The sequence below is a fragment of the Lichenostomus cassidix genome, chromosome 20, assembly GCF_008360975.1.
Source record: "Lichenostomus cassidix isolate B80296 chromosome 20, HeHo_3.0, whole genome shotgun sequence".
In the NCBI taxonomy this organism is placed as follows: domain Eukaryota; kingdom Metazoa; phylum Chordata; class Aves; order Passeriformes; family Meliphagidae; genus Lichenostomus; species Lichenostomus cassidix.
In genome coordinates, this window is record NC_139500.1 from 11,236,432 (window position 1) to 11,257,971 (window position 21,540).

The following is a 21,540-nucleotide window of genomic DNA, read 5'->3' on the forward strand; positions in this document are numbered from 1 at the left end:
CCACTTGAAATAACTTCCATTATTTCTGAACACCTCACCAGCTGCACAGTATAAACTCCAGAAAGCAGTTTCCTCATGCTCTCACCTGATATTCAGGTCATGCCTTGTGTTAGAAAGTTTATTTTCCTGTAGTTCCTGCCAGCATCACTGTGGAAGCCATGCTCAGGTAAGTAGCAAGCCCATTGCTGATATACCTACATTCATATAATTTATTTTTTCCTGCTGACACCTCAGATATATCTGATCCATCTGTATTAATCATTACTGCTTTTGAAGCAGAACTACAACCCTCTGCTAAACCTCTCCAGCATCCCTAAACATCCCAGGAGTAAAATTCAGGTTCCTAAAGTAAGTTCAACTGCCACTGAGTAAAGATGGCTCTGAGATTGCTTAGACTTTAGAGAGTTAAGCAAATCCTATAAGAGCATCGTGTAAAAATATTCTGGAGTGTTTTGCATGTGCTTAGAGGTCACAGCCACTCCGTGGTTTACATATATCTGCTCACATGCCAGCTGGGATAGTGAGCACTAAGTTGGATTTTCCAAGTAAATACATCTGTTCAGCTCTTCCCCACCACTTTCACTGCCTTTGATTATTTTCTAGCTGGAACAACCAGGGAGGTTGTGTCTCAAGCACTGTGAGCCCCAGAAAAACCCCTCACATTTAAGGTCAGCTTGCAGGTTCACTTATCTGAGATGATCAAGGCAAACTTGAAAGAAAAAAAAACAAAGCCCACAGGTAAAGCTGGCAACCTGTTGAGATCTAAGCAGCAGAAATAAAACTGAAATGATAAAAACAGAGCCTTTGCTAAGCATCAGGAAATTTTGGATGTAAAAAAACCCAAACAAACCAAACCCCAACACCATAGACACAAATACCATAGACACAAACCAGAAGGGATCACTCTGGCTGGGAGCCCTCCCTCTACCTGCCCACGTAAAAAAACCCACGGCTGAAGCAAATTTTAGGATTTGTTTCAAAATTCCCCCACACCTCCCATAAAAAGTCAACAATAGAGATATCACCAGCCCTAATAATCTAATGTCCCACATACAGCAGGCAGACACTGCAGAAGTGCCTCTTAACCAGTTAAGGCATGTGAAAAAACCAGGTGAATCTTTCTTTACCACTCAATACTTCCCTTTTTATTTCAGGTTTTTATGATACAGAGAGTTTCACAATACCCTGCAGACCACAACATTCCTTCCAGCTTTCCCTCTCCTGGGCTGTATTTCTGTTTATTTCCAGTTTAAAACTCTGCCTTCAAACATACTTCTTGATTTAGGCTGTTCCCTCCGAGAGACTCCACAGTATTACACCAAAAGATCAATTCCTTCTTTTTTCACAAAGTGCATTTTGAGGCAGTAATAAATGCTAGAAATTCCAATATGCTGCACAGTGTGCTGCTCACCCTGAGAGCTGCAGTGATTGGTGATAGGTGTTGGTATTTCACAAAAAGCATTCCAGAGCCTGAGAGAAACTGGGGAGGATTGAAACTACCACTCAATACTACTGGGGAAAAAAAAATAAAGGAAAAGGAAAAGGGTGGGAGAGACAGCACCACACAAAATCTGAGACCAATTTACTCCAAAAGAATATGCAAAATGGCCAAACTACCAGCTCGCCTCATTGCTAATGAGTCTGATTCCCAGTTCTTAAAATACTTTCTGTGTTTTACTCCTGTCAGAATTAAAGGACATAAATACAGAGAGAAACAGAAAGAATTCTGAAAAAAACTTTTGCTACAATCCGGCTACAAATCTGGGCAATTTATCCCCTGGCTGAATTCCTGAATAATAATAAAGGATAAAGGTGCCAGGGGTGGAGTTCACAGCTACCAGAGCACGATGATCACACACAACATCACTTCATTTCTCCTTTTGCTCACTTTTTGCTGGACAGTTCAGTGTTGATAAAACAGCACAGGATTGGGACATCCAAAGGTTTGGGACAGCAGGTGACTAGGAATCCCCATATTCCATCAAATTATCCCAAATCTAACACACCAGGGAACACATTTTGATGATGTGGAACAAGTTTAGGCTTCATGGTGTGCAGGCAGGGGTGGAAATTTGGTGCAGAACACAAAAAAGCCTGCAAGTCCCAGCTGTGAAAGCTTTCCTGTGACACAGAAATCCCTCCAGGGGTGAGCTCAAGGCATTTCTTTTGGGGTCTGGCACCAAAAGACTGTTTGATTTAAAAATCAATGTTAAATTTTACCTGGACTGAAAGCCAGTGACTTCCATCAAGTCTCTATTAGTCATTTTTGAGGTCCCCAGGACACTTTCTCATTAATCCATGTGTTATTTGGTACTGTTTGATGAAGAAGTCATCACACAGGCAATGATTTCCTATCACATGAAATATTCCTTGTGAAACCAGTGTTTTTCCTTAACCATGTAGGACATGTTTGCAATGCATTTCCTTATCTCTGCTGAAGAGGTTTTTGTTAGAACTGGAGGAAAAATACTAATAAAATTCCATATGCCTAAAGCTCCCCCATTCCATAGCAAGAAAGAGAACAAACCATTGTGGAAACAAAAGAAAATATTCCACAAATATACCTGAAAGTCCAGTTTGATATATTTTCCCCAGAACTGACAACAGTTCTTCAGCAGAACAAGAGACCTTGCAAAGACACTTCAGACACATAAATTAACCAAACAAAGCTAAGATCATGGTCAATACGAGTTCACATTCAATACTTCAAGATTGATTCCATTTAGAAGAAAGCCTTAAGATCTGCTAGATGCAAAAGCTGGAAACATCTGACTCAAATAAGGTATAGACACTACACAGGGAAGATAATTAGGTATTTAAAGAGCTTATCTAAGGCTGGTAAGATTTTCTATCATTTAAAACCTCTCAATGATGATCCTTTTTGAAGACTCTTCTGCTTTATTTATACAGCATTGCTCATGATGCAAGAATGACTTGTAAATTCTACAACCTGCATTTTACAGAAGGTCAAATTAGATTAAACATTCTTTTTCTTCTTGTCATGACAGCTGTAAGTGAGGTCAGATATATGAAAAACAATAAAACTTCCTTGTGAGTGTAGCACTGCTCCACCTGGGGCTGAGCCATAGAGAAAATTCTCATTCTTTCTGCTGAAAGTAAATCTTGGAAGAGAGAATAGTCTAGTCCCTATTGAAACTATCACAGCTTTAATGAAAGCTATTAAAACTCCCTTTTTGCTCAGGAAATACCAATAATCCCACTCTAAAGACTATAACAGTACTGTGATTCCATGAGGATGAGATATAAAGACATTATGGTGAATTTGAGGATAATTCTATAGCAGAATGATTTTCCTTAGTCTCCTTGACTAAAAGCAGTGTCAGCTAATGCTGAATTATATCCCATTGGCCAAGCTAGGAGGGGACCATGCATGTGGTGAAAAGATATCTTGGAGACAAAATGCATTTTTCCTAATTACTCATTTTAAATCCTGTAAGATAAATTAATCAAACAGGACTAACCTTAAGGAATCCTCATGCTTGTATATATAATTTTATATAAAATGGTTGTTTACGACAAGATTTCAGTTCTCAAGAGCATTTAGGTTTGTGATTACAACAATGATCATAAAACCTTCCATGAGCTGAGCAATTGCTGCATGCTCTGAATGAAAAATCAATGTACCAAAATTCTTGGTCATCCTTGAAGTACCAAATTCTTCACACAAGTAAAAAGCAAATTATCTGCAGGGCTCCTCAAGCAGAGCACGGGTAAGGTTAAGTAAAAGAGAGATGGTAAAAAACAATGTAAGAGCAAGAACAAAATTTTTATATTTAGAGTTTCAACCTCAACATCACGGGAAATACTACTAAATCACTATTGGATGAGCAATCTGGGTCAGAAGACTCAATAATAACACATTGCTGATCAAAAGGCAGCGTGATATGGTCAGCAGCATTCACAAGGGTCAGTCAAAAAGTCAGCAGCAGCAGCAGCAACAACAAAAGAAGGATTTGCTATAACATGAAGGAAAAGAAAGAGAAAATTACAGAAGCAAGCAATCCAAACCTCTTCCATTTTAATTTGTGTCTGTACCCTGCTGAGGCAACAAACAGTTTGTAAGTTGTAGTCTGTCATGTAAGTCAGTAGTAGCTGCAGGGTAATAAATAGGACAGTAAAGCATATGCAAAGTCTGATTTATGGGATCCAAACAGAGAGAGCCCAAGACTTGCAGCTATTTGCATCTTCCTCACATGCAAACAAGCACTGATGGAAAGTTTCCTGCTGAGAAAGAGAGAGAGGCAAGAGATGCACTGGAGAAAAACCTGGTTAAAAAAAAATAAGGAGAAAGAGGGCTGGAATAATTCTTCAGACAGGGGTTTTGTGCATCTTGGCACAGAGCAGAGCACAGTCATAGAATTACAGAATGGTTTGGGTGGGAAGGAACCCTAAAGATCATCCCATTCCACCCCCTGGCATGGCAGGGACACCTCCCACTATCCCAGGTTGCTCCAAGCCCTGTCCAGCCTGGTCTTGGACACTGCCAGGGATCCAGGGGCAGCCACAGCTTCTCTGGGCACCCTGTGCCAGGGCATCACCACCTCCTGAGTAAAGAATTTCATCCTACCAGCTATCCTAAATCTCTCCTCTTTTAGCTCAAAAACATTCCTGCTCACCCTGAAGGTGTAATGGTGTAGCTGTTCAGCAGGCAGCAAGGGCTTTGGGGAGTTAGGAACATCATCTTGTGGGGTTTTTCTTCTCAGATTCCTTGGCCAATCAGTAAAATAGTTGCAGGGCTTGTTGCAACCATCACCATGTAGCTAAGCAGGTTTCTGGTCTTAGATCTAAAGCATCTTTAGATTTAGATAAGGTTTCTGGTCTTAGATGTAAAGCCTCTTTAAAATTCTCAGCTGGACAGGGGTGATGGGGGGATGTGACCTGAACCAGTCTGCCAGCACCAGAGGAGATATTCACCATGGCAGAAAATCAGCACATCAGAGCAAAGCTAAAAAACAGCATAACAGGTTTTCTGGGAGGTGATTCTATGAGAAAAGTATTTCATCAACTTGCAGCTAGAATGGATGCTGGGAAATTATTTGCTTCAAAAAATGAAGCATTCTACAATTGGGTAGAGATGGAAAAGGAGGGCTGCAAAATCTCCACTCAAAACTACAATTTTGGCTGCTTTCCTGTCTCACAACCTCAGCGCTGAATGGTGAAGTAACTTCAAAGTGATCATTCTTTCCTTAACACCGAAACAGGCTCTTTAATCTCTTCATTCAGAGAGGACAAATGCAAACATAATCAACATCAGCTGCTCCCTGCAGTTCAGTTACACTGCCTTGGAAAGCAAATCAGCTCAGCTCCAGCAGTCAGAGCTAAATGCTATGCAAACTTTCAAACTCCCATTCACCTGAATTCCTGCCACGAACTCTCCGAATGGTCTCCATTCAGCACCACTCAGACTTCAAAAGCTTTCTGCCTCCTCCCAGACTGGAAGCTCAGAAGATTCTGGAGCTGCCTTAGTGCCACTGTCCCCAGCCCAGAGCTCCATCAGTCAAGTGTTTACAGAGCTCCATCATTTTTCCCTCGTGGACTTTCAACTTTCTTTACCTTAGGTTTAGAGGCTCAGCTTGTAAATGCCAACCTCTAAACCAGCAGAGGAGTTTAAGCTCACAGGGTCTGTAGTGCTGTGCTAAAAGGAAGGAGGAGAGTGTGTTTGACTCACAGACCTGGAATACTCTGATGGCTGAGCAGCCATGAGAAGGCCATGCTTAGGAAAGGGTTAAACCTCACCACAGTCCAAGGTGCTTCAAGATGTACAGTGCAAAAGAAAGCTAAGTTCAATAAATCAGGGCAAGGTAAGGAAGCAACAAATAATTCTAACCGGTTTATATCTTGTTTTGCAGTTTGTTTAAAAGCAATAAACTCTAGGCAAATGTTTCACACATCCTAAGAAACCCAGCTATGCACTGTGCAGACTCACAGGGTGCTGCCAGAGAAGGGGAAAGTGCAAATCAAGGCAAAGATGTCTGGGGAATTCATCAGCACCTGGCTCAGGGCAGAATTCTTCCTTTCCACACGTGATTTTCAACTTCTTCATTCAGTGTCCTACAACAAATGCAAGACTTTTGCAGAAAGCCTGCAGGAACTCCTGCATGTCTGAAAGGGACCCAGTAACTGCACTGTTTTAGTGTCTGGTGCTGCAAAATTTTTACAAGTTCCAATAAACATGTTGGCTTTAGGCATTTGCATTTACAGAAACAGTTTCCTCCTTCTTTGGAAATTAATTTCTCTCTCCTACATAGATGGGATCTAAAAGTCTCACTGTATTACAAATGCACTCTTTGTTTTGCTGGTTTATCATTTAAAATTCTCATACTAACAACCATCCTTTCTTACTAAGAAACCTGGTGCACCTTAGCTTGCATTTCACATCAAACAAACCCCTACTTTTTAGTGTGGGTTATTTTTTTCTGCTGCAAACTATATTTTGATGTGAAAAGGATATCCCTGTCCTGCTGACATAACAGCCCATACTCAACAATTATATCTCCTAAATGTCCAAATCTGCCTGAACCACACCAGAATTTCACCAACATCCATGAATGGTGGCAGATGATATTCAAGGGGCTTTTCTTGAATGAAAAGCATTTAACAGCACTGTAACCACAGGGTGGATAAATAAAGAACAGCTTTAGATTCTATTTTTCAGGAGAAGCCCATTAATAACTTCCCTACAATTAAGCAGGAAGAGGAAAGATGAGCAGAAGGGAGTTAACAATGAACGTGACTCATCTTTTGTGCTGAGTCTTTAAGCTCAGTCATAAGCAAAAAAAAAAGTATAATTTTGAATTGTAATGTCACATGAGCCACATTAACAATCAACTTGCATGAAAAATTGTACATTTAAAAGGAATAAAGAATGAAAAGCTGCCAGGCTTGTTTGATCATGGCACACATCTGGTGGTCATCCACTGCAAGAGAACTTCCACTCAGCAAAGGCACTGGGATGTGTTCTTGGTATTTTATGTTGTTTTCTGAGCATCAACAGTCCTGAACTAATTTCCATGCAGTTGCCTTACACTTTCTTAATAAATCTAACTAGAAACTAAAAGGTTTGCATGTATGTCATGCATTTAGCCAAGACTTTCAGTGTTGTGACAGAAAAGCCATTATCGTTTCCCAGGTTAGAAACAAGGTCAAGTTAAACCAGTGCTCCCTGCTCATCTGACATGGGAACAAAAAGGCTACTCAAGAGAGAAACAAAAAAAGTTGGGAAAAATATAGATTGAATTGAGTTCATAACCTGGTACCCCTTGTAGCTTTGTATTCTTCCTGAATATATCTATTTAGACCCTGTTGATTAATACAGACAAGAGGAGCAAGGAAAGCCTATTGTGGACCACTGCTGCAAGTCTGTGTGGCACCGGATGCAAGGCTGAAAACTGAGTTATTTATATAAACTACATATTAACCACTTCTCAAGGAAATGGCTTCATTTCCCAGCTCTACTTCCGAAGTTAAACATAAGGAGTGGGAAATATTTCCTTTTGAGAGAACCCATGCTTCATACTACTGAAAATCTGCAATACAACGGTTTTGTCTGCCAGCTCCTTCCTTCACTTCACAGATACTAAGCTGGATGGAAACGAGAGAAATTGGAGTTACAGCTCTTGGTGAGTATTTGTAATCTCTCTGCCTCCCCTTTTCTTACCACACACCCACCCAATGAATACAACTGAGTTAAAGCAACTGTTGCTGAACTGGAGTGAACTAGAGAATTAAACAGAGCAGTCACAAGTTCAGGCAATTACCAACCAACACCAGGAAGGGAGTGTTGCATTCCCTACACTACTGGGAGTGCAAAGAAATCAAGAAGTGGCTTTTTCAGACACTGTGCTAATGCCAGAGCCACTCTCCCTCACTCAGATGTTTCAGAGGCAGCAGAGCTCTCATGAACACTGTGCTGTGCTGTGCTCAAACCAGAGACATCATTGCATGTTTGATCAAAGCTGTGCTCAGCTCCTCTCAGCACAGCACATGGACCTTCTGAACACTGCCTGGGTTTGTGTAAACTGGGGAAAAATAGACAAAAAGAGAGCAGGCAGCCCGAGGGAACCCTCATTATCAGTGTCCTGACACTGCTAGAGCAGCAGCCAGGGACTGACTGCCTGCTGCTCACGAGGTGAGAACTTGGAGGGTCTTGATTCATGGGCAGAACTTGGGCAGATGAATTCAAATGTGCCCAGAAACCTCTGTGTTCTGCATGAACCTGATAAGTTCAGATAGGAATTTTCATGCCTTCCAGCTACTTATTAATGCATTCATGCAGGAGAAAACAGTTTTAAACAGTGAAATCTAGACCACACAAATAGCACAGCTGAGTTTATCTCCTTAATGGTTCTAAGGGACACAAGGGATGTGATCTTCCAGCCATCCTGATGGCAAAAGAGGACAGTTCAATACAGAATCTACCTGTCATATCAACATCCCCAATCTCCTGGGTGAAGTATGGGGACCTGAGCATCACCAGCAGAAGTTATATTACCCCATGAGGGCAAGGATGTTGCACCAGTTTTAATGAGCACATTTGGCATGAATAACCCAGGGTATGGAACTGTCTGTGCATCAGGCATGAAAACATTAAAACAAAATAAAACAAAAAAAACAACAAACCAATACACAAAGCTTAGAAGAGTCTTTTTCATATTCATCACATCTCCTTATAATGGCTTTACAGGATGTAAAAACTATGGAGTTGGTGAGTATCCTATATAATGACATGGAAGACAATTATGTTTTCATGCCAGGAACACATTCCAGAGCCTGTGTTACACACATATGGATCCCATACATTCCACACACTGCACTGCTTGTACTTGAGGAAATCAGTGAAGAGGCTGATGTGACATTTCTAGAACCAGCTCCAGCACAAGATCAGCTCAGCTGTAGAACAGAGATATTCTCATTTTGTATTACTTTTAAACTCCAGAAAGTTCTTTCTCCTAATAGAACATCCTGGGGCTGAATAATTAACTGAAACTATTCTGGTCCCAACTCCAGTAATAAATACTGAGACAGACAAAGTACCTGTAGAGCTTTTCCTTCATGAGTCTGTCTTAGAACTGTAAATTTAGCATTTTCACAGTGTATTTCATACTGAAGAGGCTTCCATACAAGAGCTTATTATAAATAGCTAATTATTTATCATGATTTTCACACTTGAGTATCTCAACTCCACCAACCTGACAGGGCTTTTTTGATTCAGTTTATCGTTTAGTGTTTGTGTCTATGTTGTTTTCCTTTGTTTTGTGGTTTGGGTTTTGTTTTGTTGTGCTTTTTGGGGTTTTTTTGTAAATTCAAGTGCCTGCTTTTAGGAAGAGACTCAGATCACTCACATTTTCAGGGTGTACCTGGTGAGTTAATGAACAGATGGTGGAATTACAGTGACAAGCATCATATAAGAAAAGACCCAGAGAGAGAAGAGTAAACAGCTCTGACAAAGAGCCCACCTCTCCCTCTGGTGTCACTCAAGGCATCAGTTCCTCATGTGACTGAGAGAAGCCTGATAAAAGCCAGCTGTCCCAAATATCACAGGGATGACAGAAAGCCACTCAGACAAGAGACAGGTTATTTTTTCAACCAAACGCTTTGAAAATCAACTAAGACAAAAGTGAGGAGAACTAGAACATACCCTTAGAGGTCTGTAGAGAGGCTGTGTTGAGGCTCAGCAGGCTCCTCCCACCCCTAAAGTAGCAGAACAGACCCTAAGAAAATGCCAGGAGCCTTGAAAGGATTTTAAGGTAGCAACAAGTAGCAGCAAAATAATTTTGAGAGACTCAAATCTCAGGAAAACTGTCTCATAGGTGCTGGAATATTACCCTCTTTATCAACTCTGTACAGACTCCCATCATATATTAAGTAATTAATTTGGGCATCCAGGATATCTGAAAGGGACCAGGGAAAAAAACTAACTAGAAACAGTCCTCCATGGACCCCCAAGGAGTTTAAATGTGACAAGTGTCCTGGAAGGACACCAGCATTAATACAGACCTTGAATGATAAGATTCGAGCCAATTTCTGCAGTATTTAAACAATCTTTACACAAGCAAAGCCTGCATTTTGCTCAGAACACAAGTAACTGCCACACAGCTTTTACTTACAAGAAAATTACAGGCAAGAAATGTTCCACTCAGGTGTGAGCAGTGTAGCAAGAGAGAGAATCTCTGGGTTGTCTTTTTTCAAACTGCCCTGTACAAAATTGTATTAAATTACTATGTGTGCAACAGTGAGAGATAAGAAATAGAGAAGAGCTATTTCCAGTGGAACACCAAAGGCTGGCAAGGGGTGCAGATGGAAATGACAGGTTTTTCTGGCCTGGTATTGTGATTGGAGAGTGCAAAGAGAAGAATAAATGTATTGTCATTTATACAAGGCAGGAGACGGAGAAGCATTAGCACATACAGCAAATAGCTGTCTAGAGAACAGCATTTGCACAGGAATACAAATGTTCCTCCTGCCACTAACCACACTGTAATAATTTGGAACTTATGTAATATTTGGAACTTATCTTTTGTGTAATATCGACAGTAATTACTTCACAATAATGCATTGTTCTTGGGAAAGATGTCCGCAGACAAGCAAGGTGGTGTGGGTTTAATTTCACTGACCATTCCATTTGCTGAAATAAGAATTTACTGTGCAATTTAGGGTACAAAAGTATGTCCATTTCAAAGTAAACCCTCTATTTTGATATCCACCAAATTCTTTTCATTCAGTACTAAGAAACGTAAACGACTTTCTATTCGAAGTACTCCTATAAACTTTCTTATGCACAGGGAAGTAAACGGATCTTTCAATTAAAAAAATACAAAGACACACTTTAAAATCTTAACCTTTGCTGAAGGAACACCCTGTGATTTTATGTTCCTCTGATCAAGAGAAAGCAGGCGAGAAAGAGAATTAGCTTGGATTTAGTAGGTTTAGGAACAGGACTATCAATCGAGCAAAACTTCAATTACAGACTAATTGAATGTATGCTCAAGTACATTATTACAATTCAATAAACATCTCTTCCGAATTAAACTATTCCAAATTAATTTCATTTCAGCCTGTGCACATGCATTACAAACTTGCTATTATTCACACTAAAATTCATCAGGCTGGTTGGAAGTCCCAGCGTGTCACAGGGTGGCATCAAAGTAACCTCAAATGAGCCACTTAACCTCACCTGCATCCTAGTCAGGGATGAGGAGCAGGACTGGACCTTCTCACATTATTCCCCTAAAGTTCCTTCCAGGTAGGTGCATCTGCCTGAGCAATCCAGCAATGAATCCATCAACATGTCTCCTGGTGGACATCCAACCATTCATGCTTTTAATTTAGTCTTCCATTTTTTTCCAAAGTGCCAGGCACCTAGCTCAGCCTGGAATGCTCTGATACCTGGTTGCTCTGCAATGCTGCCTTCCCTCCCTTTAGCTGTGATACAACCCTAGGTGTGCCACTCCTGGCAGCTCAATTCCCTTTTAACCATGAATTAATTCCTCCAGATTTGAACAAGATACAAGATCACCGAGTGGGAATTAAACGCTCTTGGCGTCCAACACAATCATTCTCCTCATGATCTGTGTCATCTGAACATCTGCACCACACAGCACTCCAAGGCAATATAAAGGCATCTGACCACCAAATGACAGAATCACTTGGCACAAAGTAGCACAGGGGACAACTTGATCTCATTTCTACAGCTGCCCTCCATTAAAAAAAAATGAAACACTTAGATCAATAAAATTATACCCAATGAGCAGACCCAGACTTCAAATTCCTCTCACCCCAGGCACAGAGCACCTCAGGAGCCACCTTCTGAGCTCACCACCATTCAGTGAGCACTCCTGTGCTGCAGCTCCAGGTAAGTCTCAAAAATACATCCATAAAAACCCAGCAGAGTGAACAGCACTTCACCACATGCCTCGTGAAGGTGAGATTAAGACACACCTAGGACACATCAGGGGATTCAGCCCTTGAATCATGGTAATTAACGTGGCTAAAATCCAAACACCCTTCAAGAACTGCTGCTGCTTCCACTCTGGACTTCAGGCTGTCAGCAGAATCAATCCCAGCAGTTACTGCCAGCAGCCCTGAACAGTCTCTCCTGACATGCAATGCTCCTTCACAAGATTATTTTGGCCTGATAAAAAACTGCAAAGGGAAGCAGGTGAAGCTGACTGACAGCCAAACTTTCCAGCTGACTACAGTAAAACCTCTACAGCCACCATGCTCTTCTACAAAAGATTACAAAGAGGGCTGTGTCCAAACTTTAAATTCAAATATTCAAAACACCAACTTAAAGTCCTGTCATTTTTACCCTTTTTTCTTATTTTAACATGAATGAAAAGGCCCAACAGAATGCCACTTTTTACACCCAGTTGTCCTCGGGGAGGAATCCCCCCTCTAGCATCAATTTGCTGGCTTAATGAACCTACCTTTGACAATCAACTCGGCATAGTTGGAGACCCCGGAGCCGCCGTCAGAGCGGATGACACAGCGGTACTTGCTGATGCTGCGCTGGGACGTGTCAGCCACGCTGACCGTGGCCGAGAAACGCCGGTGGTTGACCACTCGAGTGACCATCAGGGCTGTGTCCCTTCCATTCCACTGCTGCAGGGGCACAGAAGGATAATGCAGTGAGGAAGAAATGCAGGTTGTGCATTTGTGCATCCATGTGTAGTGCATTGCTTGTGGCGCTTAATGTCAGGCAGAGCTTTTCTCACGCTGCTGAGAGATTTTGTACAAGCACAGCTTTTCAAGAGAAGAGCTCTGCCATTCCCTTGGGAAATCCACAGGGCTGTGGGAGCTGGGCCCTAAATATTCTGCATAGGTGAGGGTGGGCAGGCCCTGGCACAGAGTGCCCAGAGAAGCTGTGGCTGCCCCTGGATCCCTGGCAGTGTCCAAGGCCAGGCTGGACAGGGCTTGGAGCAACCTGGGACAGTGGAAGGTGTCCCTGCCATGGCAGGGGATGACACTGGATGGGCTTTAAGGTCCCTTCCAACGCAAACCTGGGTTTTATGATCTATTTAAGTTTGCACTTTTATTTAGTATTTGAAATCTATTTGTGTTTTTGATGTGTTCTAGGGATACAAAAATGGTTAGGGGTCTAGAGGAGAAGCCATGAGGGGCAGCTGAGGACACTTGGCTTGGTCAGGCTGGCAAAGAGGAGACTGAGGTCAGAGCATGGTCTGCAGCTTCCTCACCAGGGACAGCTCCAAATCCTGTGACCAGGGACCAAACCAAAGGGAACGGCTGGAGCTCTGCCAGGGGGGATTTAGGCTGGAGATCAGGAAAGGTTCTTCCCCCAGAGGGTGCTGGCACTGCCCAGGCTGCCCAGGCAATGGGCACAGCCTGAGGCTGCCAGAGCTCCAGGAGTGTTTGGACAGCACTGCCAGGGATGCACAGGGATGTTGAGGTGTTTGGGCAGGGACAGGAGCTGGGCTGATGATCCTGTGGGTCCTTCCAGCTCAGGATATTCTCTGACTCTAAGATTAGCTCCTGCAGAGGCTGCAGAGTGGCAGCTCTGACTGCAATTCCACACAGTGCAATTAGAGGCTCAGCTTGGATGTGAAAACACAACAGCTGAAAGGCTTGTGTTCACCTGGGAAAACACTACAAACGAACAGATTCTGTAAATTTGGCCTTTTCAGATGCAAAACTTTGATTCTGGGCCAATTTAAATAAATTGCTTGGATGAGCAGACATCCTTGTACATCCAGCATTCCCCAATAAACCTCTCTACCAATGCCAGACCACATTTTTCCAACTGGAAAAGGGACAGACGGAGAATTAGCCAGAAATTCTTTTCCACAGCATAAACACCTCAACTTGCCCATTTGTCTGGTTTATTAGGAATTTCAAAGCAAAGCACATTACTGTTTTGCCAGTTTTCAGTAAACAGCTTTTAGGGGTGTTTCTGAGGCTATTTTCATTAAATGTTGCAGTTTTGGAGAACAGAAAACAGGTTTACAACGACAATAGTAATTATTTCCTCCCCAAACTCTGCTTCTCAGAGGGAAGGGCTCAAACTGCTGCAGGTCAGAATTGTTTTTATACACATCTAATTGTAACTGTGGAAAGATTTCAATGAAAGAACTCCAAAAGGATAGAAAAAGGCAAAAATATCTCTCAGTGGATGCTAGCAGTACACCATAGGTAAATAAATTTAAATTAAAAATTTTTAGGAGAATGGCCTAAATTCTCCTAATTTTAGGAGAATGGCCATGATGAGAGCATAGTTACTGAATGTAAAATCATTTTTATATAATGCCCACTACATTTCTCACCAACTTAAGCCTTTTTCCTAATACTAACTTTAATTTTTATGATTACATAAACAAGCTCCTTGATTTAAACCAAATTTAAAAATGCTATTTTTAAAATTTATTAAAATGTCTGAAGTCAATTCTAAAATGTGATGAAATCTGGTAATTATCTGATTACAAAGGCCCTTCCTGTCTGCCTCAAATATTACAATGTGGTGTGATCAAAGCCTCAGTCACATCAGTCTGAGCTGAAAACAAAAATTCTAAGTTCATGTTGGTCCTACCTACATGTGACAAGAATCCTCTTGACAGGTTTGGGAGTTAAACATTTAAGAACTCAATAATTTTAAAAGCTTCTGGAAAGTTAATGCTGGGAGTCCAAACAGCAGAGAAATTCAAGGGCAGGAGAAATAATTTTGTCCTTCACTGGGCAAGACTCGCTCCACATGGTGATGGTGGGGTTGATGTCTGTTCCATTTCTCACTCTAACACTGAAAATGAATTCTCCAGGTTTTTGCTGCACCCACCTGAAGGGCAGGACCCAGCTGAGTCCAGTAAGGAGGCTGAAAATAAAGACATCCAGAGAGGGAACGCTTTGGGCTGTTAGTGAATGACTAAAAGGAACAAGACCAAAACTGCTGTCAAGGCAGTCAAGGGAAACCGGGAGCAAGAAGAACTGGGTACAAATTGGTTTTGCCTGTTTTAACTAGCCAAATACAGAATCTCATACCTTCGAGATTTCCTTCTTAACAACTGTGACTGACTCTGGGCTGACAGCATTTTGGAGGATGACAGGAAGGCAGATGGCACAGCAAAGCAGAAGAGAGCTGTTCCACTTCCTCTCCCTTCTGCTTTATGGCTGAGTGTTTACAGGTCCACTGGCATTTATTTGAAACCAGAATTTTGCTCTCACTGGCCACTTTTTCCATTTTCTGTATCCTAATTCCAATCTTTGTCACCTCAAACTCTCACCTAGAAATTATTTAAGCCAGTTCTTCAAAGGATCTTGATGATCCAGCCTTTATCTATTCATTTCACTATTAAAGACCACCAGCCTTTATCTATTTATTTCACTTGCAAAAGCAAACAAAACCCAAACTGGACACCAAAAACCAGCAAGGTTAATTTACCTGGAGCCAGAGCTTGTCGTGCTGTGACCACTTTCCCCCAGCGATGCACTGGAATGTCGCGTTCTGCCCCACGTTCACCTCCACGTTCTGCAGCCGCAGGAAATGGGGGGCTTTTCCTGACAAAAGAGGCAAAGGATTGCAAGGGTAGAGCAAGGTAGGAGCTCACTTTGCTGCGCCCACCCAGAGGGAAACACTAAGCAGAGCCTTGGGGCAAAATAAAATTCTAATTCAGTGTTTAGCTCTTCCCTGCAGGAAGACGTGGGGAAGGGTGGCCTCAGGGATCTTAGCACATCTGGAAACACAGACTTGGATCAAATCACGAGTTCATGGGCACCAGCACAATTTCTTATTGCTTACTATGAGGAGTAATTGAGCAATCTCTTTTCTTCAGAAAACTGTGTTTCTAAAAAGGTCAAAAAAAGTCAAATGCTTTTGTGCTTGTCAAGCATGACTGACCCAAACCACATTTTCACAGGGGTCTTTTATTCTTTTTCTTTTATTGACTATCAAATACATCCTAGACCTTTAGGATAATGCATCATTAATATCAAATCAGATATGAAATGAAATATTCTTATAACTGTCAGTATTGTATCACTGGTTTAGTTTAAGATCACTGATATCAGTGTTTTGCTGACACTAAATTCAGCATTCGTCCAAAATTAAACCAGTGATATTAAAAATGCAGACATTGCTTTTTTTTTTGCTACATCAGAGGATTATATTTTTGATTAAAAAACAGACTCATTTAGGTCTCTATTTAACTTAGAAAAGTATAAACAAGTTTACAATAGTGAATGGATCACCTTTAAGTGAACTCATTTCTTGCAGCGTTTCAGAGAGACGTTTGTGCACTAGTTGAAAAGTTTCACTAGGATACACTGAACAAACTTATGCCTAAAAAAGCCAATTTTTTCAGCATCATCTTTACATATTCTAGTATGATTAGACACTGAAATACATCATTTCAGAGGACATTATAACCTCTCCTACTGGAATCAAGCAGAGCTGTGGGCATCTGTGGCTGTGCATGGCTGAAAGCTGATGTTCAAGTATTTGACACATGAGCAGAGAACACATGTCCACACACCATGGCAAAGGTTTTTATCTGCTCCTGTGTCCCATCCAACACAATTTGCTGTCAGTTCCTGAAGGACACTGACCCTGTACCATCCTGCTTTCTGGGCAGCAGGAATTTGCATTGAGGTTTACTGGAAAACTTCCTCCAGGTGAAAGTCAGAATGTTCTACATGGTGTTTCAGGAGAATTCTAATATTTCTGCCTGCAGTGTGCAGTAGGCAGCTAAGTCAGCTCCAAATACAAATGTGTAGAGTCCCACCAATCCCAAAATCCTGCCCAGCTTCTGGAGCATGGGCTGTCCTGTGATGGCAAAGACTCATTTTGATTCAATGAGCTTTTAGAATAAGGAAAATGGATATTCCAGTGTATTGCTGCTCGGGACAAAGGGGAAAAAAAAAAAGCCAACACCAGCAAGATATTTATTTTTCTGTATTGCTGTGTCATTAGGGGCATTTCACTGTTTTTGCTGACTTTGGTTTGTCTGCTCTGCTGTCATCTGTGAAGGTAAAGCAGAAATGAAGAAATAAGACCAATGATTTAAGTAACCTCCAGGGTCACTCAGAGCTTTGTGGTCCCTGTGTTTTGATTTATAACAATTGTAAAGTGAATCTGAGGGGCAAAGCCTACACAGGGAAAAGGGACACGTGGGTGACATTTAGCCTGGTGACTGTCACTGCTGAACAGCAAAAGCAACAAGGAACCAGACAGGAGAAGCATTTGCAGAGACTGCAGAGAACTTGCAGCTTGTAACGAGCTCTGTGTGCTGGGGGTTGCAAACAGATTTTAAAAAAGCCAAACCAACCAATCCTCTTTGAATCATTTTGGTGTTGAGTCACCAAGAATGCACTTCAATTTGAAGAAAAACCTATGTATACTTGAAGAAATTGGTTCAAAATTGGTTTACATAATTAAATAAGGATATAACACAGCATCCTGCCTAACTGCTCTAAATTCCATAATTTTCTTGCTGATGCTTTGCCCCATGGCTTGTTTAGTGGTCTCTTTCCCAGTAAAAGGACCAGAGATCACCCAAAATGCTGTGGAAGGCACAGACCATTTGGGGATTTGTCTGGATGCTGCCAGTTATCAGCAACATCTGGTTAATACAGACTGTGAACAGTTCTTAATGAAGTAAATGCACCCAAAGGCCTGAGCAATGAGCACATGGTAAATACAAACATAATTTACTTAAGCAGCAATTAACCACACTGCAGTTATCAGAAATGTCCTGTTCAACTTGAGCACGACCATGTCTGTCACATTGAATGGCAGATGTTCTTTGACATCCTGATCGCAGCAAAAACTGCTGATTTCACTTCATCCATATGATCCATCATTTTTTATTTTGTGAGCAGCTGCCACTGACTTACTCAAACCATGAGCCAGGAAGAGGGGCTGTCAAAAAGAATCTTTACAAGAAGCTGTACATTACATCCATAAAATATACAGAGACCTCAAGCCTCACTGTAGGTGTGCAAAGGAACCAAACAAGGTCAGAGTGGAAGACTGAGGCTCAGTACTTCTTTAAACATGAAAAAAGTAAATAAATCTCAATATATTGTTACAGCTGCAACACAAGAGACGCAGCACTAACATTTTGGAACAGTGTAATTAACCTGCACTAGTTTCTATTCCTGTGGAAGTGCAGTGTCTGAATCAGATTCATTTTTAATCTCTTCACAGACATTCTAGTGGATCTAACCTGCTCTGAGACCTTTGGGATGTGTGTCCTACCAAGGAAACACTGAAACTATTTGTTTGGTTGTTCTTTTCAGAACTTAACCACACAGGTCATTACGAGAAGCTTTTAAGATTGTTTTCAACAGCAAGAAGATTAAAAATAATAAAACCATCAGTTTGTTAACAAGAAGGGAAGAGACAATTCCACTAGCTATAAACTGAGAGCAGCTTTGCCTTTTGCACAACAAAGTTAGGTAATTATGCAAGGCTGGCAGTCCTTAGGGGTCTTGGAGGGACACAAGACATTTTAGTGCTGCCCCAGCTGGGTAAATCACTCCTTTAGACTGCAAACTGTGGCATATAACACCCTGGGAGGGTCAGAAAAATAAAGAGTGCTCACTGCAGGGATGGGCGAGAACTCTGACTTCATCCACAGCTATGTACCCAGGATGTCCTTTCAGGGAGACAGATTCAAATATCACCTGAAATGCAAAAGAAAAAGCAGTTCTGAAGAAGAACATTCACATTAATAATTTCAGAGTTAATTAACATGTTCAAGCAGCACAGCTACTGCATCAGAGCAGCATTCTGGTGAAGCTATTTGTTCCATGGAAGAAAGTATTCCAGCCATTTGTAACTTCTGAAATTCACTACTAGAACACAGAGTTAATGATTTCAAACCAGTTTTCAACAGTTCTTTTCATTCTAAACAAAAGCTGGCATTCCCAGTCTGTCACTGTGCAGCCTCTTCTTTAACTCCTTCATCAGCAGATTTAATAAGTAAAAGGATCAACTGACCAAATGCTGCCCTTGATAAATATAGACCAAAAATGTTCTTCCTAACTACAGAGTTCCTGTTGTTAATTTTTCCTTGCCTTTGGGCTGCCAGAACATTGTTTCTAGTCATGTGTCCATGACTTTCTAAGATCTAAAAATATGCAGAAGCAAAATTCTCCTCCAGAGGAGATTGGACAACAATTAGGCTGCCCAAGGAGCACTAGGAAGAAGCAAGACACTGGAAGATAAAATAATCCAAAAACCATCAAAAAGTGTTTTGTGTTATCAAGGTCCTTGATAGGCTTTTTAGAGACTCTATAAAATAAGTGTATAGAATAGGATTCTTTAGTATGGAAATTATAATTACTTTAGCAATTAAATATCATTCATGATAAAAATTGCATTTACTGGGGAGGTCATGCAAGGCTCTGCTGCAACTCCCTTCAGACTTGAATTCAAGTGCAACATTACAGCTACAGAATCTTATTTTAGTTTCACATTTGTGAGAAGTCATAGGCCACAACAAAGTAGTTCTCAATTTCCTGAAAGCCAAGAACTTAAAATGTTCTCTGAAGCACTGGCATCAGCTATGAGTGGGTGGCAAAATAAGCACCAATACATGGAGAATTGTCTTGGGTTAATTACCAGCATGTGCAGGGGTTTTAACACAGCACAATGTAAGTTAATCCAGTACCAGCTGTGTCAGCCTCTGAAAAATCCATGTACACTGCTGCAGAATCCATTGAGTAGAGGAATACTCTCAATTCAGGCAATATTGTTTGACTATTTTATTCTCTATTCTGCTTTACACTCGGATATTCTTGCCATTTCCCAATTCAAAATTCCACATTACTGTCTATTTGTGTTCCTAAGCATCTTATCCCTATCAAAGTGAGAAGCATGGAAGCTCCCAGGCTTTCCTGAAAACAGGGAATTGACACCCAGCATGAGGACAAGGCAGGAATAAATATCATGGAGCCCATTTCTGTAAACCTCACACTTGATATTGCTCATGCCCTTTTAAATTCTGTAGGAAATTCAGCCTCCTGGTTGAGACAGGCATTCAACAACACTTTGCATTTACAAAACTCCTCAAAAACTAATATAGATGACAAAACACAAAGCTTTGCTCTTAAGAAAACATTCTTAAACGCTCCTGAGAGCTGCAAACACAGAATCACTCCATGTTTCCTGCCCACCAGCCAAGCCCCATGGCAGGGCTGTGATTTAGCAGTGATGTCTGTGTTAGCAGCGTGGCTCAGCTCATCTGTTGTGCTACAACACTTCTCTCCAGGCGTGGATCAATAACATTCCTTGCTATACATCACAAAAACACCTTCCTGGCAGACTCTAGAGCTGCCCTTGGTGCATTCTGGGACTGAGTTCATCCTCATGGCAAGCAGTAATTCAAGATTACATGTACTACCTTTCTCCAGGAGCCATTAGAGCTTTTTCTCGCTACACTGAAAAACATTTGCAGGCTGAGAATCCAAGTACAAGTGACTGCAGGGTAGACATGATAAATCTCCCCACCTTTCCACCTCAGCAAAATGCTTTTGCAGCCAGATGACTCCTGTGACCCTTGAACAGAGCTGCCAGACCTCAAAAGTGACCTCTGGCAACTAATTTGGATACCAGCTTTGGAGCCACATCTCCAACCTCAAAGTATTTGACAAAACTTCACACCAGGGCAGAGAGCTGCAGGGGTTTTTTTGTCTGACTGAATTTTTGATGCACATCACTATCCAGGATGGTGTGGTTTCTGTGCATTAGGAGGATAATTGACATTTTGCCTGATGCAGATTTCAATATTTAGGAAAAATATTGGATTTACCTATTCTTTTCAAAATACAGAACATGTTGTCAGCCAGGCCTCTTGTGTACTCCAGGAATGCAATTTTGATTTAAAGCTGGGGCATAAATGACAAATGGAGGGTGGGCAGGCCCTGGCACAGGGTGCCCAGAGAAGCTGTGGCTGCCCCTGGATCCCTGGCAGTGTCCAAGGCCAGGCTGGACAGGGCTTGGAGCAACCTGGGGTAGTGGAAGGTGTGGGGTAGTGGAAGGGGGTGGGATGAGATGATATTTGGGGATCCTTCCAACCCAAACCATCCTAGGATTTTATTAAATAACACTCCAATAGTTGTTTGGGTTTTTTTTCTTTTCTTTTTAAACCTTGTTTAAAGGTAGAAACTCACAGGACTGCAGACCATCAACAAGATAGTTTGTAAAATCAGATAAATCAGATTACTAGACCCCCACTATACTAGGACAGATCTCAAATTTAAAAAGCCGCCCTTAATAGCCTTAAGGAACAAAAATACAACTATGACCTGAAAGAAACATCACTCTCACCCAACAAAATGTAAAAAAGAAGCTCCTGGCATTTTCTAGGAAGGAACTACTCCTGAGCAAGTACTTCTGCCTTCCAATCCATTCATTTTTGTGCTTCAGTGGAAAATTCTTGTTTGATTTAAAGGATTTTTTTTTTTTTGCTCAGGAAAAGCAAACTTGACCTGCTAAAGTACTTGTAAAAGACCTAAGTGAGGCTCAGGAAGTCTCCTATTGATATATTTGAGAGCAGGATCCCTCTTAGTGCG

The 21,540-nt window shown here is 41.4% G+C and overlaps 1 protein-coding gene across 1 annotated transcript in view; it reads right to left on the reverse strand.

Moving 5' to 3' along the window:
• PTPRT (protein tyrosine phosphatase receptor type T) overlaps positions 1–21,540 on the reverse strand; it is a 416,079-nt gene that overhangs the window by 240,225 nt on the left and 154,314 nt on the right. The window contains exons 4-6 of the mRNA XM_085079316.1: positions 18,567–18,648; positions 15,407–15,522; positions 12,447–12,621 (exon numbers count right to left, since the gene is read on the reverse strand). Coding sequence (XP_084935442.1) covers positions 12,447–12,621; positions 15,407–15,522; positions 18,567–18,648 — 373 coding nt within the window. The remainder of the gene's footprint in view (positions 1–12,446; positions 12,622–15,406; positions 15,523–18,566; positions 18,649–21,540) is intronic.